General features: G+C 37.3%; 1 protein-coding gene across 1 annotated transcript in view; it reads right to left on the reverse strand.

Moving 5' to 3' along the window:
- PTPRO (protein tyrosine phosphatase, receptor type O) overlaps positions 1-23,740 on the reverse strand; it is a 200,363-nt gene that overhangs the window by 80,178 nt on the left and 96,445 nt on the right. The window contains exons 4-10 of the mRNA XM_027838702.1: positions 22,929-23,081; positions 18,441-18,884; positions 11,873-12,034; positions 7,930-8,129; positions 3,577-3,697; positions 3,055-3,248; positions 500-611 (exon numbers count right to left, since the gene is read on the reverse strand). Of these exons, the coding sequence (XP_027694503.1) occupies positions 500-611; positions 3,055-3,248; positions 3,577-3,697; positions 7,930-8,129; positions 11,873-12,034; positions 18,441-18,884; positions 22,929-23,081 (1,386 nt within the window). The remainder of the gene's footprint in view (positions 1-499; positions 612-3,054; positions 3,249-3,576; positions 3,698-7,929; positions 8,130-11,872; positions 12,035-18,440; positions 18,885-22,928; positions 23,082-23,740) is intronic.

The following is a 23,740-nucleotide window of genomic DNA, read 5'->3' on the forward strand; positions in this document are numbered from 1 at the left end:
ATCTATCTATCTATCTATCTATCTATCTATCTATCTATCTATCTATCAAAAAGCACACTTACCACTACAGTTACCATAACTATACAACATAAAGTCCTGTCCAGTGTACTAGGACTGAGAATTTTAACATAATTAAGTCTAATGGATTTGTCATCACTAGCTAGATCATGACCTTTAAATTGTTTATAAGTATATACAATATGAAAAATTCACTCATCAAATAAGTAAAGCCAATTGGACATGAAATATAAACTAAAATGGTAGATCCCATTTTAAAAAAATCCATTACATTGCCCTTTTTCAAGGAATCAATCCTTAACATTGGGAGAAAGAGCCAAATGCAGTGAATCAAAAAGACATCTCCATTTTGATTTTTAAAGACAACCATCTAAATAATGAACAATCAGGAAATAATGCGCTGCCACTGAGACTTGAGGGAAAGGTTTTGCCAAGCATTTCAAATTAATGCTTGTATAACCACTTCCCACACAAAACGCACCTGTTATGAAGCTTATAGTAGAACTGTCACAACAGCTCAATTCTGGCTCTCCCCATGTCACCATGGTAACTCGAAAGTTGTAGTACCATGCTGGTAATAGATTGGCTATTCTCTGAAACAGGAGACAAAGACAAGAAACTATTGAGAGAGGGGGGGAAAATGATGAATACTTTGAGAATTCAGGGGCTTTTGGAGGGTTTTTTATGATTAAAAATAATCAAACTGTTTAGAGATTAATTTTGCCTTCAGGATTCACCTATTTAACTTCATAATAAGAAATGCCATGAAGAGAACAAATAGAATAGTTAATAGTATAAATAAGGAAAGAGTTACAATACACTCATGTCCCATGCCTATTGAACATTGTCTGAAAAAAATGTTTCTTTACTTTCATTTCATTTCCTTATTCCTCCACCTTGCTACTTATCTATCCTATTTGCTACTCCCAAATTTCCGGCTGTCCCTATTTCAAGTTTCTTCTTTATTTCCTTTGCTTGCTCTCTTTCTTTTTTTTTTCTTAAGACTGTTTTCTACTCTCATTCATCCTTCTTAGCTCTCTGGACTTTCATTTGTATTTTTTTACATGTTAACCTTTCTTTTTTGCCTCCCTCTAGTTCATTAGCTATCTTCTACTATTGGTTCATCATATTATTTATTTATACTATACTTTTCCTGTTATTTTTCTTTGGTTTTGTTCTTGTTGTTGTTTAGTCATTTCCAACTCTTAGAAATCCCCTTGATCATAGCACGCGAATAATGTTCGTGGGTTTTCTTGGCAAAGACACTGGAATGGTTTGTTGTTTCCTTTTCCAGCTCATTTTACAGATGAGAAAACTGAGGAGAACAGGGATAAACATCTTGCCCTGGATCACACAGCTAGTAAGTGTCTGAGGCTGGATTTTAACTTACGTCTTCCTGACTCCAGGCCCAGCACTCTATCCATTAAGCCACCTAGTTACTTCCTGTAGAAGTCCTGGGTTCAGTTTCCTAGTTGAGTCTATACTAATCTGCTTTAAATGTCACCCTGACCAAGAGAATTATTGATCTATGCCTGGTCAATCTACTGCTAATGAACCTTTCCATAAGAAGTAGCTAGGTTAGTCCTTGAGACCAAATAAAATTCAGTAGGGCTGCCAGAGCTTAGACTTCATTGACATAGCCTTTGGGATTTAAGGGTCATCTTCATACCAGGATGAGGCAGCAGAGAAAAACTTATGCAAGTCTGTGTTTAGCAGAAGAAATATTCCAAAGTCTTCTCTGCCACATTCTTTCTAAGACCAATGATTTCCATAGAGCCTTTCCCAAGGAAAACTTATATGTTTGTGAAAGAGTCAGTAGCACAAGAATTGGTTCTGTGACAATGATGGTAACAATTCACATTATATACTCATTGAAGTTTTGCATAGGACTTTCCACTCTGGTCCTTTAATTGCTTTCAGACAATTTTCAAGTCAAACGGTATTACTGTTTTGTTCACAAATTCTGAGTACCACTTTAACCATCAGTTTCTCACTCAGGTTATGTTTAAGTGCCAGGCACTTAGACCACCTAGACAATGTCACGGTTACATTGCTGAACTGAAGACAGAAACCCAGAAGAAAAGCATAAACATCCTGCAATCATACATTTTACTAATAACTTGGAAGGCAACCTGAATTTTTTCATCTTTTCCGATACCAGGGAAGAAATGATAGTGGTATGCGATCCCAGACCTCGTGCCTTGAGACTTTGTCCAGCCCCCCTTTTTAGAGTCCAATTCTAGCAGACAATAGTGATAAAGAATGTTGACTATTCCCTGAATGACTCAAATAAATCTCTTATGTCTTCCTCCAAAAGAGAATAGTAAGTACTGTACAGTTTTACCTTACTTTAAACAGCCCAATATATGAAAATGTGTGTTGATACTTAAGATAATTTAGGGGTGCATGTTAGCCTTACAAAAAACAGAACTTTGATTAGTAAAAAAAAATCACAATAACAAACTACTTCAGTGAACTTATAATTTAATTTACAGATTTTTAAAGAACACATTAACTGTGTAAAATGAGACCCATACATACACACACACACATATATATACACATATATATGTAAATATATCTCTATACAGACATATATAAGCCTCAGACATGCACACATATATAATAGCTAGAATTTATTTATATAGCACTGTAAGATGTGCAAAGCCCTTTATGATATTATCTTATTTGATTCTCATGACAACTCTGGGAGGTAGGTGCTATCATTATCCCCATTTTACTGATGAGGAAACTGAGGCAGATAGAGGTTAAGTGATTTACCCAACATCATAGAGCTAATAGGTGTCTGAGGCTGGATTTAAACTTTGGTTTTGCTGACTTCAAGTCCAGTATTCTATGCACTGGATCAATTAAAAGCCTTATTATTATGTATACGTGGACACACACATATATACACATGTACATGCAAGCGAAGTACATGGCAGGGTAGATGTGCACTAAGTGTTTGTTAGATAAATGAATACATCAAAGAATCAAAATATGAGACACAGTGATAGTTTGTAAAGGGGCTATTACCACAGAAGCAGTTAAGGAGACAGTTGCGGCTATTTCATAGTAGGTTGTCCACTCTGATATCATTGTTGCAGGATTGAAATAAAACATTTCTACCACATACTTCCTGAACGCCCCTAAGTAAGGCCTGGTCCAGCTCAGAACAACAGCAGTCGGACCCAGAGGGTAGAGCATTAAATCCTTGATTCCAGTGGGAACTAAGGGTCAAAAGAGAGAGGGGGCGGGGAAAGGAAAAGACAAAACCCCAAGTGTATTAATATCCTCAGAATTTTGCTTCAAAGTCCTATGTACTTGATAACTGATATTTTCCAAAAACAGTTATATATTTTAACTTCTTTCCTTAGAGTCATAACTGAGCTTAACTTAATGTGAATAATGTGATCTATATATATGCAAACTTCAGTGAACTAGCATGCCTCTTCCATGGTAATGTTATATTTGTGTAAATCAGAGCACCTCCAACTAGAATTTTGATCTAACAGAGAAAAATCAGTAGGGATTTTAAAGGTGCACCCTAAACATTACCAATAGCAAATGTAACAGGATCCGAAGGTGGTCCAATCAAAGGGCCTTTTCTTAGGTAAATCACAACCTGGTACTGGGCACCGGGAACCAGATTTTCAATGATGCTTTTGCTTGAGTTAACCTAAAAAAAAAATCCATTCAGAAGAATTTTAAACTAGTCACACCATATATGAAATAGAAGTATCTACAGTATCCAGAAAGTCTATGATGAATTACTGATACCTATAGAATTCAGTGCCCTGTAGCCGAGTTTTCAGAAATGAAATGATTCATAGTCCATAAGAGTAATCTGCAGGAAAGTAGCAGCATTTAAATTATGGGACAGCATATAAACACTTGTGTTGCTGTTAAAACTTCTAATGTCAACCACAGCTGTATGCTAGAGACACATCAACTGTAACAATAATCAAATCTGTTAAGACCATAAGGATAATCAAACATCTTAAATTGAAGCGTCATAAGGAGATCACTATGGCAACCTAAAGATCAGTGTCTGGATTACTATAGCTTCTCTTCCTTTAGAGGCATGGAATTATAGAACTGTAAGGGACCTTGGAGTTTAGTCTAACCTACTCATTTTGTAGTTGAGAAAAGAGACCCATAGGGCAAAATGATTTGCCTAAAGTCACAATTAATTAATAGCAGATCTAGGACTAGAACACAGACCTCTTGACTCCTAGTCTAGTCAACTTTTCAATATAACATGTTGCCTCTTTAAAAAAAAAATTCAATATCTATATATAGCAATCTCGTGTTCAGAAGATCATCTTTCCTCTGGCCCTTATCTTTAATGTTCTTTTAAAAATAAATTTTAAAATGATAAATAAACTAACTAAATTAATTAAATAAATATAAATATATAAAATATAAATTAAAAATAAACAAATAAAATAAATAAATTTTAAAATGATAATAAATGGTCTGAAGCTAAAAGTTCTGAGGGTTATTTAGAAGAGCAAATTTGTACTGAGAGCTGATTATTTTTGACTCTTGCTTCTCCTCAGCTCTCCCGTCCTGTCTAATCCTACTACCACTACCAATTTAAGCCAGTTCAATCAATCCAACAAGTATTTATTAACTGTTCACTATATACAAGGAATTAGACTAAACAAAAAATAGTACCTGTTGTCAAGGAATTTATATTTTATTGACAGGAGATATGCCATGTAAACTAATATTTAAGGCTTGATAATTTGAGGTATTGTACAAACTTTCATTACAAATCATATGAACATATGAATAACTATAATAACTTTCTACCATATCTTCCTCCCTCCATCTTCTTCCCTTTCCAATCTGTTCTTCATACAGAATAGTACAGTAACAGAATAATCATTCTATGCATAGATTTGGTTGTATTACAACCAAATCTGCTCAAAAGTCTTTAGTGGCTCTCTATTTCTTTCCAAATAAAATTTAGATTTCATCTTCTGGCATTCAAAGCCTTCCTCAATATGGTACTATCTTACATTTCTAGCTTTATCTCATATTCCTACCCTCTGCTTTGTACACCAATCATATTAATAGTTAACATTTACATAGCGATTTTTATGTGCTACGTACTTTTTAGATACTTTGCAAATATTATCTTATTTGATCCTCACAACAACCTAGAGAAGCAAGTGCTACTATTATCCTTACTTTATAGATGAGGAAACTGAGGTAAACACAGTTCAAATGATTTGCCCAGAGTCACACAGCTAGGAAATATCTGAGGCTAGATTTAAACTTAGGTTTTCCTGACTGCAGGCCCAGCACTCCATCCACTGCACCACCTAGCTTACTACTTTGGTGACATGCCCTATTACTTTTTCCCTCTTCATGCTTTATTTGTCATGTTGCTGATGCTTTCTTTTCTCCCCCTTAAAATCCTACCCACTCTAACACTGGTAATTTGATCACATAACTCCTTCCATTTAACTCTAAAGATTAATATGATTTGTCTGGAGATTCTATCATTTGATTCAGTGAGGCAAACCCTGTATGTAAGGGAAGTCGACCCACTGAGTCGACATATCCTTCCCATCTGCCTGCTCTGGTGCAGCCTTTTGCAGGGATCCTCATGTTCCTACATGCTTCTCTCATATCAATGTATGCTATCAATGAAGAAATCAGCAGTCACTTATTAGATGCTTACTACATATATGTATAGGTAGCAGGAATGCGAAGGGAAAAAGTAAAAGGTCTCAACTCTCAAGGGACTTATGTTCTATCAGGTGAGATAAATATTTAAGTATAGAAAAAATATACACTGGCTGGTACAAACAGGTGAGGGTGGGGATCAGCGAAGACCTCATGTAGAAGTTGGTCATTGAACTGGGCTTTGAAGGAAACTAGGGATTCCAAGAGGCAGAGTATGTGTTTCAGGCATGAGGGAGAATTGCTGCAAAGGCACAGAAGTGAGAGCTGGACTATTGTATGTCAATAACATCTAGCAGCCCAGGTGGGTTGGATCATAGAGTACAGGAAAGGGAATGATGTAGAAAGGCTGGAAAAATGAGTTGTGCTGTAAAGGTCTTTAAGTTGCAAATAGAGTAGTTTGTATTTGATCTGAAAGATAATAGGGAGCTACCGTAACTTACTAAGCAAGGAGAGTGACATGATCAGATCTCTGCATGAGGAAAATCACCCAGCGGCAATGTGCTAGAGGACTAGGGAGGGGAGGCGCTTGAAGAAGGGATACCTATTAGGAGGTTATTGCAGTTGTCCAGAGCAGTGCTGAAGGCCTACACCAACAGGGTGGCCGTGGCAACAGAGAGAAAGAGGTGCATGTTGTAGAGACAGAATCAACAAGTGTTGACAACCGATTGACATGGTATTGTGGAAACAGCACTGGATCCGGCGTCAGACGACTTGGTTCAAATCCCAGCTCTGATGAGGATCCGCGTGACCGGGGACAAATCATTTAGGAATTGGACTTAGGGGCCCTCTGATAACCCTTCCAGATCTGGAGCTATGATTCCATTATTAGAAATGCAGGGTGAGTGAGAATGAGGAGCTGAGGATGCCTCCATGGTTGCAAATGTCAACGACTGTGATTCTGGTTCTGTTGGAAGCTTTCATCAAACCAAAAAAGAGTCAATCAGTTGAACCTTTCTCATTATTAGGCCTTTGCTTATTTGGGCTTTAGTTTCCTCATCTCTCATTGATGATTCCATGGAGAAAATGGAAAAGGCATATTTGTTCCATCGGCTGATTAATTAATTCAACAAGCAATTTTTAGGCTCTAACTTTATTCTTTCTGAAGAGCTTTGCCCCAGAACACCATAATATCTTCCTTGTTCCCATTGTCCTCTACGAGGATCTTTCCTTGCCCCTAAGGCCCCACTGTGTTTTGTAACTCAATGGATTCATCTTGTGATGTTATTGTTGTTTAGGTGTTTTTCAGTTTTGCCTGACTCTTCATGACCCCTTTTGGAGTTTTCTTGGCAAAGATACTGGAGTGGTTTGCCATTTCCTTTTCCATTTCATTTTACAGATGGAATTGAGGCAAACAGGATTAAGTGACTTGCCCAGGGTCACACAGCTAATAAGTGTCTAAGGCCAAATTCGAACTCCAGAAGATAAGTCTTCCTGACTTCAGGCCCCTTAACTCACTCTGCTGGGACTCTTAAGGCAAAAGAATATAGCAAAGGAAGGTCTTGAGCAAAGATGGCTCTATATCTCAGGGTCAGCAACAATTATATTCTTGATAACACCCTATTCTCTTGGTTGGGTCTATGAGGCACTCCTTCTAACTCCACCGAGGAATCCTGGCATTAGATTCTTTAACAGTAACAACAACAATAATAATATCTAACATTTATAGCGCTTTAAGTTTGTAAAGCACTTTGCAAATATTCTCTCGTTTTTGTCCCCACAAGAACCCTAAGTAGATTTTTACCCCCCATTTACCACTGAGGAAACTGAAGGCAGAAGAGGTTAAAAGAAAAGCAGTTAGTATGTGTCTGAGGCAAGATTTGATCTCGGGTCTTCCTGACTCAAAGTCTAGCATGAGATGGCAGATTCTGTGTTATATTTGTCCTTGCATTCCCCCAGCATCTAGCCCCCTACCTTTCACAGAGTACCCTTAATAAGAGCAGTCCTTGAATTGAATTGAATTGACATACAAAACAAGTCTCCTCAGTGGAAAGAACAATTTTTAAACATGTAAACAAAAATTTAAAAACTACAATAGTGCCAGCCAAAACGACTTCTAGATTCTTGTAACACTATTCTGAACCCATGAGGAATTCATGAGGCAGACTCAGAGAGTTACTCTATCACCTTAGATTTTTGAAATTTGTTTTAGTCCTTGCTTCCTGGGGTTATAGCCAGGTGGGTTTACATATTAGAATTCTTTTTTTCTTTTACCTGAGTACAATAATGTTTTTCAAGTCTTTGACTTTCCTTTTGTTTCTGGCAGGTTAGAGATACAACAGACACAATCGTGTTATTGCTGTCACTCTCTTGAGAAGATGTCCAAGACAATAAGGCAGTGGTTGAGCTTAAAACATTCACGCGGACATGCTGAGGCTTCTCTGTTAATTCTTCAATCCATTCTCCCATAGGACCTGCAAATACAAATGGGAGGAGGAAGCATGCTGAGTGGTTCACATCAGGAGAGATGAAAGCACATTAATGAGGTTTTTTTTTTCTATCTTATTTTCTTTCTTCCTTTCAAAGGTTATTTCAGAGAGGTGAAATGAACTAGAGGGAGAGTCCTTTGGACTGACATTATCCATACTACTCAACATTATACCTTCAACACCTGACCTCCGGCAATTTTTTCTTCAATGGAAAATGTGAGCTTCATTTCCACTGTTTTATTGGGTCCTTGAACTTTTTCTCTAACTAAAAAGATGATGATTATTTGCATCTGTATTAATTTCTCTGTTAACCAGATAGCAGGCACTTAAGTAATTTCATCAATGCTTAGAGCACCTTTGCCCTCAGGGTCTCCTGCAGATAGAAATCTGATTAACTTGAGATATATTCCAATTAGCTTCCATCTCAGAAGTACAAGAGAAGTGAGGAATTTGGGGATAAATAAGGCAAACTGTGAATCTGTTTGATTTGAGGTGACCCAAAGGGCGACAGCGGGGACAGCCCCTACAATGGGAACTGCCTGAATGGCATGTGGTCTGGAATTTCTCACTACCCCCAAACTCTTTCTTCCTCTGTGCCTTCTGGCTTCCCTGATTTTAAGACTCAGTTTAAATCTCAACTTCTGCTCCACAAGAAGCTTTTCCTGTTCCTAATTCTTAGTTCCTTCTCTCTGAGATTATCTCTAATTTGCCCTGTGTGTCACTTATTTGTTCATAGCAGTCTGCTTGTCTCTCCTATTGGACTGTGCTCCTTGAGAGCAGGTTCTGTTTTTTTGTTTGTTTTGGGTTTTTTTGCCTTTCTTTGGACCCCAACACAGTGCTTGGCACATAGTAAATGCTTAATAAATGCTTGTTGACTTTATTTAAATTGCCCCTGAGCCTGGGATTTCACCATTAGCATCATTCTCTTGGATTAGACATTGTTTTGAGAAATCCACTGATAAAATAGAGCTGTGTTTTGTTCTTGTTTTTGTTTTTTACAATTCCTAAGCATGTAACCACTCTGTACTAACATCTGTGGGACAGATAAGAAAAGTAGGCTATATGGCACTTGCCTTTAATGGGTTCACAATTTGGTTGAAGAGGCAAGACTTAGATACATAAAATAATTAGAGAAAAATAGAAGTCAGTGACACATTGCATGCAATGTGCAAGGTGCAATAAGAATTCAGAGAAGGAGAACATTAATTTGACTGGAGAAGTCAGAGAAGAGCTCAAAGAGGAGATGCCACTTGAGCTGAGTGTCTGGTCACACTACAATCCTCAGCTGCAAGGGGATGACATTACTGTGCTTGGAAAGGGATGCAAACCATCCTAAATGTCTTCACTTAAAACAAACCTTAGAAAACTGTGCAGAAATGTTTATTACATACACACATAAATAGCAATTTTATCAAGTCTGACAATGAAGACTTGGAAGACTTAGGCCTCCAAGAAACCTAGAGAATCATTCATTATTTGTTTGGGTTTTTTTTTTTGCAAAATAAAAAAAATCTATAAATTTCTTTCAGCAGATATTTGAGTGATATTTACACATCTAGAAAGTGACTGAATTGTTCTTCATCTCCTTTGACTTTCTCTATATAGATCAAAACTCCATGGGGGCAGCTAGGTGGTGCAGTGGGTAGAGCACCAGTCCTGAAGTCAGGAGGACCTGAGTTCAAATCCACTTGATACTTACTAACTGTGTGACCCTGGGCAAGTCATTTAACCCCAATTGCCTTAAAAAAAAAAACCACTCCATGAATGGCTTTCTAAACAAGCAAAGTAAATGACCTTGAACTTCTAAACATCCTGCAGGTTTGGCTAAAATGTTGTTTTTAAATACAGCGTTTTATGGTAATCTAGAGGGATCACTTTACTCTCTTTGAATCTCCTTTGGAAAATAAACCTTCCTTGGACTGATAAGTAGATTGGATGAACATTTTTGTTTGGGGTTAGTGGGAAATTCCAGTTCCCTTTAAATGACCACACACCATTCAGGCAGTTCCCATTGTAGGGATTGTCCCCACTGTCGCCCTTTGGGTCACCTCAAATCAAACAGATTCACAGTTTGCCTTATTTATCCCCAAATTCCTCACTTCTCTTGTACTTCTGAGATGGAAGCTAATTGGAATATATCTCAAGTCAATCAGATTTCTATCTGCAGGAGACCCCGAGCGCAAAGGTGCTCTAAGCATATTTTCTCTTACATCAGAAACTCATTGTAAATCCTGTTTAAAGGTATCTTCCAATTTCTCTGTAGTTATCTTGTATGTTGTTTCCCTCATTAGAAGGCAAATTCCTTTAATGCAGGGATTTTTGCTTGTATCCCCAGTGTTTATCCTAGTGTCTTGAACATAATAAGCACTTGATAAGCGCTGGTTGTTGTTATAAAAGTTTTGCATAAATTCAAGGGAGTCCATAGTGAAGAGTCAGTTTAACAAACAAGACAATAGGGATGGAGACTGGGCCAGTGATTTCACGGGTCCTGAAAACTCCCAGATAAGAAAATTTGCTCTCCCAATGAAGGTCAGCAATTTGTAGTCCTTATGAGCTGCCTAGGATAGTAATGTCAAAATCAAATAGAATGTGGGTTTTGGGGAGGGTGCCAATAACGGATACATAAGGATCCCTTGGGATAGCTAGGTGACACAGTGGATAGAGCATCTGCCTTGGAATCAGGAGGACCTGAGTTCAAATTTGACCTCAGACACTTGACACTTAACTAGCTGTGAACCTGGGCAAGTCACTTAACCCTGATTGCCTCCCATACATAAATGAATGAATAAGGATCCCTACAGGCTGCATATTGATTTAGTCTCAGTAATGTTATCTATGTTTTATTGTATTTTTATTTTGTTAAGTATTTCCCAATTATGTTTTAATTTAGTTCCAGATGTGCTTGGGAATGTTGAGGCTCAGTGTTTGGCACCTCTGGCCTAGAGCACTGAAAAGTCAATTGACTTACCCAGGGTCACTCTGTTAAAGGTGGTTGAATCTGGGTCATTCTTGCTGTGAGGCCAGCTCTCTATCTACTGAACCAAGCTGCCTCTCAGTAATAAATGCTAGCATGTATAGAGTGCTTTAAGGTTTGCAAAGCACTCTATATATGTTATCTCATTTGATCCTCATTACAGGCAACTATGTGGTGCTGTAAATAGAGCCTGGACCTGGAGTCAGGAAGACCTGGGTTCAAATCTAGCCTCAGACACATACTAGCTGTGTGACCCTGGGCAACTCACTTAACCTCAGTTTCCTCAACAGTAAATTGAGGATAATAATGGCCCCTACCTCAAAAAAGTTGTTGTGAGGATCAAATGAGATCATATTTGTAAAAACCACTTAGCATAATGCTTGGCCTTTTGTAGGTGCTATATTAATGCTTATCCTCCTTTCCCCTTCCCTACAACCTCATGAGGTCGGTGCTATTACTATCATTTAATGGATGAAGAACCGAAGGCTGATAGAGATGTGCCCAGGGCCATACAGCTAGTAATTGTTTGAGGCAGGATTTGAACTCAATTTTTCCTGACTCCAATGCCAGTGCCATATTCACTACATCACCCAGCTTCCTCTACTAGATAGGTTCTTACCTGTTGAACAAGTGATGGGATCCAGCACCTCCTGACCTTGCAGACTTCACAGGGTCCCCTAAGCTCAATAAATAATCTGAAGTATTATCAATCTTTTCACTTGCAATATTATCGTTGTCTTTCATTGGTACTTACTGATGTAAAAACTAATTGATTTGGCTGATTGACTTCCCCGCGTTTCACAAGATCCAGAGGAACTGAAAGTTGTCACAGATAATTTATATTTGCCAGGCTCATTCAGTTCAGTGACAAATTCATGCGCTTCCTCATCCACTGTCAAAAATTCAGTAGAGTTTTCTAAATCATAAAAAAGGAAAATACAGACTTATTGGAATTTGAGATTAATATGGACAAATTAACTGGACAAAGGATAAGCATCAGAAGGTACAGGAACTGTGGGGCTGCTAATTAAGTTTATCTGGTCAAAATATTAGCTTTATCCATCTTCTGTACTTAGCTACCAAATTGATCGTCCTAAAGCACAGTTCTGACCTTGTTATTACTCCTCCCCCTTATTAAGAAAACCCAACAGGCTCCCTATTCCTTCTATGACAAATTAAAATCCTCAACGTGGCTTTTAAAGACTTTCACAACCAGATCTTTTCCTACCTTTCCAGTCTTATACTTTTCTCCCTTCCAAATACTCTATGATTCAGTGACACTGGCCTCCCACAGTTCCTTGCAAAAACACACCATCTCCTTAAAGCTAGTGACTTCCATCTGTTAATGAACCCCTGTATATATCTTATTTGTACTTAGTTGTTTTCATGTTGTTCCCCTATTAAACTGTGAGCTCCTTGAGAGCACAGATTATTTTTGGGTTGTTTTTTTGTTTGTTTGTTTTGCATTCCCAGAATTCAGCACAGTGCCTATGACTAATAAATACTTGTTGACTTGATTCTAAGCAAAGGCTGACATGAAGGAATAATGAAGCATAGAATTCAAATTTCATTTTTACGATATACTTAGACAAATAATATGGGGTTTTTGAACCTGTTAATCTAGAAACTGAGATTGCATATACTCCTTTTATCTTTATGGAAAACTTGTTCCAAATGGAAGGAGGTGAATGTTAAGGAAGGTCATCCACATAATCTTCAATGAGTAACAAATGAAAATTATCCAAAACAGAAGATCTTATTGCTTCTTTAAGATTCATTAAATATCCTGGAATGTCTCTGAGAATTTCTTTAGACATTTCAGGTTAGAAATAAAATATTTTCTGTCATTTGTGACAAGGACGTCAGCAGTAAAACTGAGTCTCTATTACATCAAAGTTCATCTCCAGCTGCTTACTTTCTTATTTGAAGTCATGATCTGAAGTTCATGTCACAGCTAGCCTTCAAAAAACCACATAGCAATAAGATAAAAGGCTGATTGAGTCTTCAAGGGAATAGGCAGCAAGAAAGAAAATTCTGAGCTTTCTACAAAGATCTTATTTTCAGGCAAATGTAGCCAATAGCAGAAAAAAAAACAGAAGAGAAATGAGAGAAAATCTTGTATCAGTGATAACTGGCAAAATGTTTTCATTTAGGAGTGAACCTCTGTTCTTTTAATTTGACAAATAAAACTGATAATAACCAGTTTATATAGAACTTTACTGATACCAATCATTTTCAAATGCATTCTCTCCTTTGTTATTTAAAACAATTTTATGAGGTAGGTAGAAGTGCAAGTAATATTTTCCCCATTTTATAGATGAAGAAACTGAGGCCCAAAGAAGTTAATCCAAGGTCACAAAGTTAAGAAGAGGTGGATACAGGATTCAAAAGCATGTGTTCTAACACAAGTCCAGTGCTTCTTCCATTATAATAATAGTAGTTAACATTTACATAGCATTTACTATGTGCCAGGCACTGTACCTGGACTTCACAGGACACCAGACACTTTACAATTGTCTCATTTGATCCTCACAATAACCCCTGTGATGTAGGTGCTATTATTATTCACGTTTTGCAGACAAGGAAACTGAGGCAGACAGAGGTTAAGTGACTTGTACAGTGTCACATAGCTAGCATCTGAGGATGGATCTGAACTCAGGTCTTCCTGGCTTTAGGCCAGGCACTTTATCTACCACACCACCTCATTCTCTCTACTCTATCTCAAAGGTGGTGACTGTAGTTCATAGAATCATAGGGCTGGGAAGGATCTGTGGGTCATCTAGTACAACTCCCTCATTTTATAGATGAGTAAACTGAGGTCCAGAGAGGTTAAGAGACTTGCCAAGATCACACAGGTAGTAAATGGCAGAACGAAGATTCAAATCTATATTCTCCAACTCTAAATACAGTATTCTTTCTACTGTACCATGAGTCTAGGGAGGGATGGCTTAAAAGCCAGAATGGGTGGAATATTCAGGAGATGAAGACAAAGCTTGACACACCAGAAAGTGGACATCTAGTCTTAAGAACAAGGGCAGCTAAGTGGTACAGTGGATAGAGTATTGGGCCTGAAGTCAGGAAGACTCAGCTTCCTGAGTTTAGATATGGCCTTATACACTTACTAGCTATGTGACCCTGGATAAGTCACTTCACCTTGTTTGCTTTCCTCATCTGTAAAAGGAGCTGGAGAAGGAAATGGCAAACCACTCTAGTGTCTTTGCCAAGAAAACCCTAAATGGGGTCACAAAGAGTCAGACATTAATAAAACATCTGATAAAAAAAAGTCTTAAGACCACTTGACAAGAACAAAAGAAAAGCAGTGACACGGGCATCATATAAAATTACAGAGGCAGTAAAATTAAATTAAGAAGTTTACCTATCCAAAATGTCTACTATTTATTGAACTATGTTAGATGTATAACAGTATCTTAATTTTTTGGAATTCAGTTGCCAGCCAACCTCACCTAAAAAAAGCTCAAGCAAGAGCTTAGAAGTGGCACCCTCCCAAAAAACCAGTCTCTAAATAGCCAAAATAATCATCAAAATCCATGCACTAAAGTTTATATCTATTGAGCATCTCCTATATAAATAGCACTGTGGGAATTTAAAAGATTGTTATGATGTGCTGTTTTTTTTTCAATCATGTCTGACTCTCATGACTCTATTTGGGGTTTTCTTGGCAAAGATACTGGAGTGGTTTGCCATTTCCTTCTCTAGCTCATTTTACAGGTGAGGAATTGAGGCAAACAGGGTTAAGTGACTTGCCCAGAGTCACATAGCTAGTAAGTGTTTGAGATTTGAACTCAGGAAGATGAGTCTTCCTTATTTCAGGCCCAGCACTCTATCTACTGCACCACCTAGATGCCCATGATAAGACATGCTCTCTGACTTCAAATAACTTCAAGCTTTGGCACAGAAGATAATATGTAGAAAAATATATATACAAGTACAGCCAAATCATAAGAGATTACTTGAGTAGCCTCATGAGGCAACAAAGTGATGTAGCAGATAGAGAACTAGGCTTGGAGTCAGGAGGACCTGAGTTCAAATTCATCCCCAGATACCTACAACCTGTGTGACCCTAGGTAAGTCACTTAATCTGATAGCTGCCTCAGTTTCTTCAACTACAAAATGAAGGAAATAATAGCATCTCCCTTCAAGGGTTTTTGTGAGGATCAAATGAGATAATATTTGCAAAGTACTTAGCACAGTGCTTGGCACACAGTAGGTGCTTAATAAATGCTTCTTTTCTTGCTTCCTTCCATCTGAAATCTTCAAAGGATGAGTTGAATTAAACAGACAGAGCTAGAAGGAAGGGGTGCAAGGAAGAGCAGGAATAAAGACTTAGGGACAGAAAAATGCAGAGTAGGCCAGTTTGGCTGAACTGGACCTTATGTGGAAGGGAATAATAGGCTGGAAAAGTAGGTTGAGTATTTTGAAGGAAACGTTGAATGCCAGGTTCATAATAATAGTTCTCATTTATATAATGCTGAACAGCATTTTTTTTTCACAAGTCTGTAAGATAGGTGGTACTAACATTTTCATTTTACAGAAGAGGGAATTGAGGTACAGAGAAATTAATAGACTTCTCCACAGTCACATGACTAGTAATAGGACCAGGCTTAAACCCCAGTCTTCTGACTCCAAGTCATTATAGATTCCATTATACTAAGCTGCCTGGTTCCCATGAGATGCCCTTACCCAGAGTCTATAATTTGCCTTAAAAAAATACAATTTTCTGTTGTCATTTTTGGACTGGCTCTGTCATTTCATTGGTATAGGGAATCATCAGGAAGGAAATTCCCTCAATCAATGTAGGTCAGCATGTGATCTGCACTTGGCAGCCTTAGAAGTTGTTTGAGGCACTGAGAAATTAAGTGACTAGACTAATACAATAAGTTAAAAGAATCCAATCTTCAAGGGACAGACAAGAAGAGATATTTCTGAGCTCCAAAGAACTTATTTTCAGTCAAAAATATCCAATAACAGAAAACGAAGAGACATATACATTTTTTGCTAGCCTCATGTGAATGTGACACTTCGGCCCATAGGTGTTGGATCATTTTTCTGAGGGACAGGCTACAAGCTGTGTAGACAAGAAGGAAATGTAACTCCTGATTGACTGAGACAATGCTAAACCAAGGCACCAAGAACCTGTATGAATGCAGCAGGGATTTTATTAGATGGTTAGAGGACCTTGAAACAGGTGATCATGAGAGGCAAGCTTTTGAATTGGGAGGCCTTGAGGCTGCAGGCATGTGGAGAACTGGCCTCCACTACTTTCCTTGACTTTCTGTGCTTGTAATCCTAGAGATGAACTTAGCACGGACTTCTCTTAAATAAGTTTGAGCTGACAACTTACCTCGCTCAACTGAAAAGCCCTTTTACTCTTGTGTAACCTTTGTTCTATTCTCATTTATATAACTCCCTCAATTTCTTCTTACTGTTTACTTTGATAAAGAGGTACACTAGGTATTTGTAGTGTCTTTTGTGTAACCAGTGTTTGGGATTTGGGGAAAGCTAAGCTGGTGAGAGTAAGCTAAGTCTTGATGTGATCTAGAAAATGGCATTCGCACTAGGCACCAAAAAACTGTGCCTCTAGACTACCAATATTTGAAGAGCAGTGGATGGATTTAATTCAGGCCCCATATTCCTCTTGGAGATAGGTATGAGAAGAAGCAAGCACCCAACCATGGCTCTCCTCCCAGTCCTTGCAAAGCAGAAATTGAGTACTCTCTTGGAGAGGGGTCAGCCAAATCCCAGATCAGATATCTATCCAAGTCACATGTGAGCCAAGCTGTCTTTATATATTTAGACAGCAACCATATAGATACCTTACATAATATTTGGGCATTGTTGATTATCTGGAACAGGAAAATCCACAAAAGTTGGGTTTTTTTTTCCTTTAATAAACAAAACTGGGCTAATTGCTTATTCTTTTATTAAACAAAATAGGGTCAATTGCGTATTCTTTTATTAAATAAAACAGGGTCAAATCCTCTATGATTCAGTCACACTGCCTCTTCGTTATTCCTTGCATTTTTGGCTACCTTACTCTAAGGAACTGCTCTGATGACAAAGGTGTCATTCATTCTCAATATATGACAAGTAGCTATATGTATTAACAATTCCAAGAAAACTTCTAAGAACAAATGATAGTATCAATAAGCAAGATGTTAAAAAAAGTATGCAATTCATTCCTTAAATTACTTAAATGTAACAGCATTGTTGTAATAAATAAGTGGGCTAAAATGGAAAAACTAGGTACCAGATGCTGGGGGAATGGACACAAGATAGAATTTTAGTAGCTACAGTGAAAGTACCATCTGCTGTGTCTTTCCTGCTTTACTTCACAGCTGCTCGGTGGAAAAGTGCCAACAATGGGTGGCAAGGAGGGTAACACACTTCAGAAAGAAAAGGGTAAGGAGCTGTGTATACTGAAGACATGGCACAGAACTGGTAATTATCATGAAGCTAGCCATCTTGCAAAGGGATCGGGTGCTGAGAAAGGACATAATAGGAACCTTAAATCTGGGTGCAAGAAAATAGATCTTCTGTCAAGGCCCTTCTGCCCCTTTCTTTAAATGATAAAGGTCAGGCCTTTAAGCCCAGGTCTTCCTCAGTTGTCTGATGGGGTAGAATTGTTGAGAAGTGAAGCATATGTGCAGTTTCCACTATTTATGCCAGCATGATCCAGTGGAAACAATAACTGACTTGGAGTGAGAAGACCCAGGCTGCAGAACTGACTTTAAATAGCCATGTAAAAATTGTACCATTATCATCATCGTTGTTGCTGCTGTTGTTATTATTATTAGGCAAATAGACAGAGAGCTGGTCTCCAAGTTGAGACAACCTGGGTTCAGATTCTACCTCTGACATGTTCACTGAGTGTGTGTGACTCTGGACAAGTCACTTAATCTCTCATTTAACCCAGTAAGACTTGCTGATCTGTGTTGGTGGGAAGAGTTTCCTCATTGGAAAATTCCTTATATCAATGAAATCACAGGCTAGCTGTGCCAAAATATATAAGTATGTTATTGTCTTGCTTTTATACCACCAAGGTCATATTTGTATTCTTTTTCAGGTTGATAAGACCATAAGTTTGCATTCTGCTGGCAAAGCCTTTGAAATTCCTTGGTTACCTCCATGCTCCAGTGAGGAGTCAGAGTAGGACCTGAGTGCAGTAATCCAAACCTTTACAATTTTTCTTCTTAGCCTATGTTCCTTCTCATCTGCACTGATTTCCTGAACTTAATTCTCCCCTCCCTAACTTATTTCCTTCTGAAATATCTCTGAAGAGTAACAAGGGATTATTACTTTACCTTCTCTCTCTATGCGAATATGGAACCCATCAAAGGCAGTAGGTGGTTTTGGGGGCAACCAGTTCAATATCATTTGCACAGGGAAAAAAGATAAAGGTGCTGATGTTGATTTCTCAATCAGACTAACTGTATTATTATTTTTATCTTCCCTGGGAAGTACACTGACAAATTCATCTTCACTTTCTGGCGTTACAGTTTCACTATCCCACCAATATGGCTGGAGTGTTGTTTCCTCATCACTGCTATTAAAATCTGGCCACCCAGAAGAAGTATTGGCTGAGGAAATTTCAGGAGGATCATCTGTAAAATGAAGCAGTTTCTCTTTCTCAATGACATCTTGTGGCTTCAGGAACGATTCCTCTGGGAAACTTCCACTCTCTTCTTCCCAATTATTCTTGTTCAGGTTTACAATTCGGACTGAGATGTTTTGAGGTGGGAAAGGAGCTGGAAAGACAGAAATTTCACTTAGTATATCTTGTCTCTTATTTCAGTGAAAGAAATTCCAATCAATTAATGAATTAAATGCACAAGAATTTGAGATAAATACAACACGGAGTGGTATCTTAATACACAGGTAGATCTATTATAAAGTCCAGTTGGTTTTGGGCATATTTGAACTTTAATGTTTTTAAAGATCCTGAAATTTATAATCTGGTAACCACAATAACTGCAATCTATTAACATATCATCATACTCATTCCTTTTCAGGACATTAATTTGTGATAATACTTTTGTTCAAGTGGTAATTTGACCTTTTTCTTACCAAAGTAATGTTAAAATGGACAGGTTAAAAGGAACTTGCCATGATCTTAGTTTTAATATAGATTAATTTCCTAGCTCCATGCCTTTCTTAGAGAAAGTTTACACTAAGTACTTTTTTTGGGCAACAAACTGCAGAACAGAGTTAAAATAAAGATAAAAAAGTAGGTAGATGCCTAGAGTGTAGCACCATGAGTGTTCAAGGAGGGACCTTTAAATATTACTTGTTATAAATGCATACTTCTTAATGCCAGATAATTGTTTTCTATAGGTCATGGTAATAAATCAAATACCATGTTTAGATTCAAAAGTTCGGGTGGACTAGTAACACAGGGACAGAGATTAAATTTCTAATTTGCTATAGTGTGGACAAATGCCTTTTCCCAGTTTTGTGACAACAACTATTGGTAGATATTTGACTTGGTGCTATACACCTACTTAAAATGGATTTCAAAAGATTTTGCAACTTGGTTTAATACAAAACTGACTTAGAAATTATGAGAAAAGCATACTTTTCTGGAGGCATACTGCATAAGGAAATACAAGCAAAAATGCAGATCATTATAGAAGCATAGGATGAAAGGTTTGCAAGGGATCTTAGAAACCACCTAATCCAACTCTTGAAACGATAGCCCAGAGAGGTGAATTTCCTAGTCTAAAGTCATGCAATTAGCTAGTCAAAGAGCCAGGACTATAAGCCAGGCCTCCTCATTAGATGAACTGGAGATTCTAGTACAAGGAGGTAAATTTCATTTCACAGGTATAACAGATATACGAGGAGACCCATGAGACCCATGACTGTGATCATTTTATTTCTTCAAAAAATAGAAAAACCTAAAAGGAAAGAAACTCTATTCTGGCCTGGATTGTCACCAGCAAGAAGAAGCCAGATTCTTAGGAAACCATGGGATAGGAGGAGTTATTACTTCATCCCAGAATTTGTGATTGAAAAGTAGAGAAAAGAAGGTAATAGTCTTGCAAACACCTTAGATTTGGGGGAATGCAGATTTCAAAGGGCTCATAGAGATGTCCCCTGGACTAAAATTTTACAGGGAAAGCCAGAAGGGATGGGAAAGTATCAAGAATGAAATTTTGAAAACAGAAAAACGACAATTCTGATGAGGAAGAAAAGGGAGAGTTGCCTACAGATACTGATATGGATACACAGGAAACTCACTAATTGACTTAGATTTTTAAAAATATTCTTATTTCAGGTTGAAGCAAGAGCACATAAAACAGGACAAGTATAGAAAGATTGTTAAAACTCAGAAGGAGCTGAGGCTAGTGGGAAAAAATCTATGGACAACAAAATGATTTTTTAAAAGCTACGTTGCAAAAAAGATGAGTGTGGGTCATGAGTTAGTTAGCTGAGCCAATGATAGTGAACAAAGTAAAGCTAAACTGTTCTAATTTTGCTTCTGCTTTTTCCCCCAATCAGAATGCTATTTGTATTGTAAAAGATAGAAAGATGGTACATGGGCAGTTGGTCACTAAGACAAACAAGAAGATAGATAAAAAGAGAACATCTTGCTGTCTGTGACAAGTTCAAATTACTTGGCCCAGATGAACTACATCTTCAGGTAGGGAAAGAAGCAGCAGATGTTACTGATGGTCACGGACTTGAAAGATCCAGGAGAACAAGAGAGATGTTTCAGGCTGGTAAATTGGCATTTTTTTTTTTGTAAAATGGGAAGAGTCTAAAAACTACATGAGAGTGAATATGACTGAGAATCCTGGAAAATTGCTGAATGTATCATTAAAATATTGGTCAAGACACATCTAGAAAACAAAGCAGTGATCACAAAGTCAGACTAATCCTATTTCCTTTTTTTTTTTTAAACAGGATGGTACATCAGGGGAATACTATAAGGAGAGATTACCTATATTTTAACAAAGCATTTGATAGTCATTCATGGTATTTTATGGAAAAGTTGGAGGGATGTCAGCTAGACACAGGTAGATTTCAAACTAGGTTAATGGCTGGACTCAAAATGTAGTCATTTTGGAAAGACATCTCCAATAGTTTCTCCCAGCATCTCTCCTTAGCCTCGTGCTATTTAAAACTTTTAGGAATGACTTTGGATAAAGGATGGAGTGCTCATCAAATTTGCAAATGTCAGAAAAAGGATACATAACATATGAATGCCAGTCAAGGATCAAACATATCTCAACATATAGAACATTGGGCCAAATCTGAGATAATTAAATTTAATAAGAATAAATATGAAATCTCTTATATTTAAGTTCCAAAAAATCAGCTTCGTAAGTATGCAATGGGGGCTGGGCATAGCTAGAGAGCAGTTTTTCTGAAAATGTGAATTTTTTTGTGGATTGCAAGCTCAATGTGAGTCAATAGCTTTATTTGGCAGTCAAGAAAATAGCTATCTTTGATTACATCATGGAAGATATGATCCAGAAATAGGGGAATGTTAGCCTTGTTGTACTTTGACTTGGTTATACCACACCTAGAACATTGGGTTTAGTTCTGAATCCACCTATTAGGAATGACTTTGATAAGTTGGAGAGAAAAAAAGAGAAGGAAAACCAGGATGGTGAAGGACCTCATGCTTATACTGTATAAGGATCAGTTGAAAAAACTAGTAATGTTTAACTTGGAGAAGAGAAGGCTGGGGTGGGAAGGGCATAGCGCACCTATGAAAGCTGTCTTACAGTATTTGAAAGCCTATCACTTTGAAGTTTTTTTCTGCTTGGCAAGAGTGGAAAGATCAGAAGTAAAGGGGGGAGGGGGAATTGCAAGGAGGTAATTTAATTGCTATATTAGGGAAAATGTGCTAACAATTAGAGCTATCCAAAAGAGCACCTTGGAAAATAGTGGGTTCTCCTTGGAGGACTTTATGCAAAAATGGAATAACCACTTGTTAGGCATGAGATAGAGAGGATTCCTTGTCAGGTACAGATTGGAATAAAGGGACAGTGAGGTCCCTCCCAACTTGGAAATTCTTTGATTTTGTGAACCTGTTTCTCCTAGTCCAGTGTTTATCCTCCTACATCAGACTGCTTCCCTTTTTGATGCAAACCGTGAGTTAATTACTTAGTTGAAATTACTTTGTATTGTCTATCTAGTCTATAATTGAGAAGGGAAAAGGCTGATGTACACAATAGTGAGCTAATACACAAATTTGTGACTTTGTCCGTTTACTCATTACATATATACATACATAGCTGCATTTATGAAGTATAATTAGTACTAAATTATGTTAATGCTTTAATCGTACTTTTATTCAAAGCCCAATTTTCTATCTTGAAAAAGACCTGTACTAAATAAATGCTAGGAGGATTTTTTTGCAAAACAGTGTAATGAATAGCTTGTTTTTATGCCACTTCTAAAAGAAAAGAAGTAGATACTAGTTATTCTGTTTCACAGAATTTATTTATTTTTAAATTTCCTGATAACGTCTTATCGTCTATTCCATTGTGTTCTTTATCCTTAGATACTAGTATAGTGGACATATGGTCATTTAAAGCCTCATAATTGTCATATGTTAGCTTGTCCTTGTTTAAAATTTACTTGGAATATACTACATTTCTTTATATTAATAGAAAATATTTATTAGATTATTATAGAAATATTAGCACAATAGTTCACCTGGTATTGGGACAGAATTTATATAAAACAGAAGAAGAAACACTGTGAAGAAAATGTCACATTGTGAATTCTTTATAATTTAATCATTTTGCTCACATAATTTTGTTTTTTAGAAAACTCACCTGTTCTGTGCTGTTTGGGTTCGTGACTTATACCACTGTATTCCACCAGGGTGCTTTTGTTGAATGTCGCCTCAGATACTAGCTGAAAGGTAATATTACTATAACATATCCCAGGTAGCCAATGATTAAAAACTGTTTTACCTTTAAAAAAATCTGTAGAGACAAAAATACATCAATTTCTAAATTTGGCACTCAAAGCATACTTTCTAAATTTCAGCATAAGTGAATACCATTCAGGAAGGCACGTGTAAGGGGGTTATTTAGCAAAGGAGTAGGCCCAGAAACAGATGGCCAGAAGGGTGTGTAGGGACGATAGGGTATTTCAAATCTCACTCAAAACTCCCCACCTGAAATTCCTATAAAGGCAGGAAAAAAAGAAACATAAATCTTTAGACTACAAAAATCTGAATGAACAATTAATTAGCAGGATGAACTAAATAAAGCAGCTATACAAATTTCCTTCAGGTTAAGAACTCAAGGTTTTGGGTTTTTTTTTTTAATTACTTCATATCTTAGTGACTAGCAATTATGTAGGAGTTACACATATCCAAGCCCATGTTTTAAAATTAGCCTGATGGCAGGCAGTTTACCCAAGAAAAGGAGGAAAATAGATTCTGAATTTTTAAAACTAATCTATTATTTATTATCATTGTTATTGCGCCAATATGAACAATTACTATAAAATCCATTTCAAGTGACTAGAATACGGATATGAAAGGGTATATTCTCAGCATTTAGTACAATGTCTGGCATACAGTAGGTGCTTAATAAATGCTTATTGGTTTGACTTGAATTCTACTTTGTTCAAAGGA

This window comes from Vombatus ursinus, unplaced genomic scaffold, assembly GCF_900497805.2.
Source record: "Vombatus ursinus unplaced genomic scaffold, bare-nosed wombat genome assembly UNPS02014830.1, whole genome shotgun sequence".
Lineage (NCBI taxonomy): Eukaryota > Metazoa > Chordata > Mammalia > Diprotodontia > Vombatidae > Vombatus > Vombatus ursinus.